Source organism: Berghia stephanieae, chromosome 5, assembly GCF_034508935.2.
Source record: "Berghia stephanieae isolate SIO BIC M18660-M18661 chromosome 5, UCSD_Bste_1.3, whole genome shotgun sequence".
NCBI lineage: Eukaryota > Metazoa > Mollusca > Gastropoda > Nudibranchia > Aeolidiidae > Berghia > Berghia stephanieae.
In genome coordinates, this window is record NC_088364.1 from 34,827,005 (window position 1) to 34,832,004 (window position 5,000).

The 5,000-nt window shown below is 33.9% G+C and overlaps 1 protein-coding gene across 2 annotated transcripts in view; it reads right to left on the reverse strand.

Moving 5' to 3' along the window:
• LOC144972812 (guanylate cyclase 32E-like) overlaps positions 1-5,000 on the reverse strand; it is an 82,437-nt gene that overhangs the window by 46,786 nt on the left and 30,651 nt on the right. For both annotated transcript variants that reach the window (XM_078914477.1, XM_078914476.1), the window contains exons 4-5: positions 4,366-4,509; positions 2,753-2,909 (exon numbers count right to left, since the gene is read on the reverse strand). In XM_078914477.1, coding sequence (XP_078770603.1) covers positions 2,753-2,909; positions 4,366-4,509 — 301 coding nt within the window. The remainder of the gene's footprint in view (positions 1-2,752; positions 2,910-4,365; positions 4,510-5,000) is intronic.

Sequence of the window (5,000 nt, forward strand, 5' to 3'; positions counted from 1 at the left end):
TGGCCAGAAAACTCGTCCTTTAATTATCGATCGATTTAAATGACCCTCACCCTTTCAATATTCTCAAAACTGATACTTCCTATAGAAGTTCCATGTTTTGAGATTTTTTTTTTGATAAGACGAGGCTAATCTTAATTGCTCGATGCTCGAAGGGCGAGTTTTCTGATCAAAATTGTTTACATGTTTTTATTTCCAGAGTCGGGCTGATTTTTTGCACAATGATAAGACACATATTTTTCATTTTGGTTAGAAAAACTTTTCTAAATATGATATCGATAAATTAAGATGTCCCCCATAAAGTCTTAAAAACTTGCGACCTCCTTGAGAAGCACCATGTTTTTAGACTTTCTTTTTGTTGAAAATTTGGCTGTTATCGTAATCGTTAAAATATGGTGAAAAGTTTTCTGGATAAAGTGAAAAAAGTTGTTTTGACATCATATATCAGAATATGTACCTAAGAAGAGTTTAAGACAAGCTCGTTCTTGACTTCTGCATGTTCCCTTTCCCCTTTTTAATGGGCCATAATGGGAGAACAGAAATCAACCTATGGTTTATACTCCAGGCATGTTCAGAAATACTTTAAACTGATCCCATCACACACACATACATACACACACACACACAAACACACATACGCAAACACACACACACAGACACACACTCGCTCTCTCTCTTTCACAAACACAAACACACACTCTCCTCTTGCTCTCTCACACACATGCATGCTTTGGCAAACATATATAATAAAGATATAAGGTCCAGTTGTATATTTTTTTGTGCACGAATCATGCATATATTTAGGATATCATGGTTCATATCTTATTACTAATGCAATAATCTAGGTAATACCGCCTACTTTGATTGGATCTGTTTAGTACGTAAACGAATGCAAGTCACATACTTTTGCCAAAGAATGATGCATAGATACAGAATATTTGTAATAATCTGAGTTATGCCTTCATGTTGATAATATCTGATTAGTACACAAAGTATTTATATAAGTTGTATCCCCTTTTGTTTTGGACCATGAAGCAGATGTCCAAAATTTACGTAGCCTACAAACGTCCATCAAACACACACACACACACACACAAACACACAAACACACTCACAGAAACATTATGTTTAAAACCCAAAGACCCCATTTTATTACGATATTACAAAACAAAAGGGACAAAAGAAGTCAAATGTGGCGCAAATTCCACAACGTAAATGTATTCAATTTTACAAGGAGTCCCAAACCTTACAACATCACTAAACATGAAGGTAGGGATAAGTCATTCGGAATTGCCTTTCGACAGAGACATCTCTGGTGTCTTTAGATAATGTAACTAAAGAGCCTCTCCGAAAACTCCACTATGAGCTTCCCACAGCGGTTCTCAAGCTCTCGACTTGCAAGTCATAAACCGTACATTAAAACTTAAAAGTGAAGAAAATCTTAAAATCTCTAAAAAGATAGTCCCATAGCAAATTAAGAAAAGAGTATATTATGTTATAGATATTAAAGCAAAATCAGATATTTAAAAACTCATTGGTTAAAAAAATAAAGAAAGAACCACTGTATATAAATTAAAACGCGTGTATGTTTGGCATTTAACACAATCATTTATTAGAGAATGATACAAAACTTTAATGTATAGTTCAAACATTCTATTACATTCTCGACAAATAAGGTAACATTTTACTTTGATAACGGTTGCTCATAAAAGACTGCATCCATTGATTGTGTGGAATCGCTGGCCTTGGGATACGTATCTCGAATTGTCACAATAGACAATCAATGTTTAGTGTTAAACAAAAACAGTCCACAGCTTCTAGCACCCTAGTATCACGTTGACTAATGTTTAGTGTTGTCAATTAGTGGCTAACTGAGAAAGATCGCATCAAAAATAAATAAATAAATAAATAAATAAATCAGGTGCCGGTGTGATGTTCTAACGTAAGGCACCTTGCAAATATTCTTCGCTCGAGTTAGGTGTGAATGCTGACTAGCTATAGAGAGAACGAATGTACGAATATGACGTCACTCAAGCCTTTGTTATTGTATTTTGCCATCCGCCTTTGTGAGTAATTCTCACTAAGCTGTATTAACCAGACTATAAACGTTCAAGGTTACACCTAGTTTTGTGTGTTGGTCCGTTATACTTCCGGATGGCAATGTTATGAGCTTCTTAGCCAAGCGCATACTATCTATAGGCAGTAGCAGCTATTGTACAAGTCTTGTTACAAAAAGGAGGGTTAGCAGACTGTATTAAATGGGCATTTTTGCTTTATTTATACGGCTTACTAGGGAAACGAATGAAAAATGAGAAGCGCAGACGGCATGGAAAATCAACGGAGATACCCTATAATATAATTACAGAAATATTGATAAATAAACAGATGGGTGTGTCTTGGAATAGACAGTGGCAGATAGATGGATAAATTGACAGATGAATAGACATTTAGATAGGTGGATATATATATAATATATATATATATATATATATATATATATATATATATATATATATATATATAGATGGATAGATAGGTAGATAGATAGATAAATGATAGATAAGAGAGATGGATAGATAGATAGAGAAAGAAGAAGAAGAAGAAGAAGAAGAAGAAGAAGAAGAAGAAGAAGAAGAAGAAGAAGAAGAAGAAGAAGAAGGTGGAGGAAGGGGGGGGGGGGGGGGGGGGAGGAGGAGGAGGAGGAGGAGGAGGAGGAGGAGGAGGAGGACAACGAGAGGAACTGTCCATCACTTACTTCTTGTATTTTCAAACGTCTCATCTATTACTTGTTCCACCTGCCCTATACTCAAAGAAGCATAAGGACCAGTAATGTTGACAAAGTGGTTAATAGACATATTTCTTTCTTCGGCAAGTGTTTGTAGGTTCAGACCCGCTCTTGGCATGAGATCAATCTAGAAAGACAAATGGAAAAAAAAGATTTGTGTTGGTCACTAATATAATATTGCATGAAAATGTTACAAAACGATTTTCTGTTTAAAATATGAAGCACGGACAATACATGCGAGTCAAAGAATTCTCGTCCAAAAATGAAAACCAAAACAAAACAAAATATGAAAGGACTATAAATAAGACAAGCAAATGTGCTAAGAGAATAGAATGCTCACTCTTAGCTTGAGCACAAAACGAATTTAATTCACGGAAGGTTTTTTCTTCAAAAGAATGCTTATGTCTGAACAAAATTGGCTATTTTAATTTAGAAAAATAAAAAAAAAACAAAAACAAAAACAAAAACAAAATATAAAAACATCAAAACCAAACAAAATCACTCAATAAACAAACAAACAAAAAAGAACCCAAAAAAAAAAACAACATAAAACAAAAAAACAAAGCAAAGCAAAACCACAAACAAAACAAAAAAAACCCCCACAACAACAAACAAGACAAAAAAAACAAACAAACAAGAAACGAACAACGTAAGATAGACCTATATTGTGAACAGGAACATATCCTTTAAATAATTTTCTTCAGTTTCTTTACAACAAACACTTTAACACTTTACTTGAAGACCCAGACCAACTGTTTACTTTTGTAAATTGACAAAAAAAATACATTGTAAAATACTCTGGTTGATTATTGGGAATTTGGTATTTTCGGCATGCATCCAGAAAATTTGTTAATTGAACTTCGCTTTTTGCTTTAATGAATTCTTGGGAGGGCTCACAGCAAAGATGAACAACAAAGGGAGATAAAGAGTTGAAGCAGGTGTCTGTTATAATGCTGGGATTAATTATTTGTGACCGTATTCACTCTTCTTTCGTGGTCATAATTTGAGAATATTCTTTGAGTGAAGGTTTAAGAAAATATTGGTCTTGTCATTAGCATGTCGAAGTGAAGAAAAGCATTTTATCTAGACATTCCGAAACCTATTTGTCTCTAGTGCTAAGAGTAGTTTCTGGCTTTTCCTCAGTGCCATTTTTGATGCTATTTAGATATTTTTGGTGCAAGGATCACATTCTACTATATTGAAGAATAAGCCTGCGATGATGTATTTAGACATAGCTATGTTTGTGGATTCATAGGACATCTTATTAGAATTGGTACTGAAAAGGTGGGAATTTAGTTTTCTTTTTCTTCTTTATTTTATTTTCTAACCCAAGGAGTGAGAGACATCTAAATTTTGCCTTCATTTTGTTAATATTCTTTTAAAAATATGTCTCTTTTGTTTCAAAAAACTTAAATTAATCTAAGGCTTCTAGATTTTGCCTGGCAACAATTATTAATGACTTATTTCAGATTCACTAAGCAACCAGTTCAACTTGACATAACTTGTAATCAGATTGAGCCATGGGCCATTTTCTGTTTCATTTTGAATAACCTGTCAGGGAAACAGAAAGGAATATATCTTACCTCCTCTACTATGATGGAGAATTTGGTCCAATTATAATACTGCATGAGTGAGATGACAGAACTCACAGAATGAGATGCTGGTGGCTGGGTCCTGGCAAGGGTGGAGAACCGGGCTTTGTCGCTCACTACAGGATCGTCACATTTCTTTAGAAAGTACAGAACATAAAATGATTATCAAAAGGGAATCTTATATGTACCTATATGATATTGAGTTAAAAAGATATACATAATTTATAATAATATGTAAAGAACAAACAGAAGAATAACAAAAACTTATAAAAAACAAAAAACAAATGAATTTTCGTAAAATATGATCGCTTCACTGTCCTACATCAAAACTGGACGAAGACAGAAGGGCACATTTATAAAATGATGAAGAAAAATATAAAACTTTGAATGAGAAGTTCTATCAAGGACGTTCCGGGGTAGCCTATATCTAATCGAGTGAATGGTTTTGATAAATTACGATATTCTATTTGAAAATCAATTATTACTCTTTGATTAATAGTCACGGGGTAAGATTTTACTTTCATGGTTAGCCATTCTGATACTTATATTACGAGATACGGTATCATCCGGGCATTGTCAGTTAACCAGGGACAATGCCAGTCATGATAAAATAGGACGAGCAATAT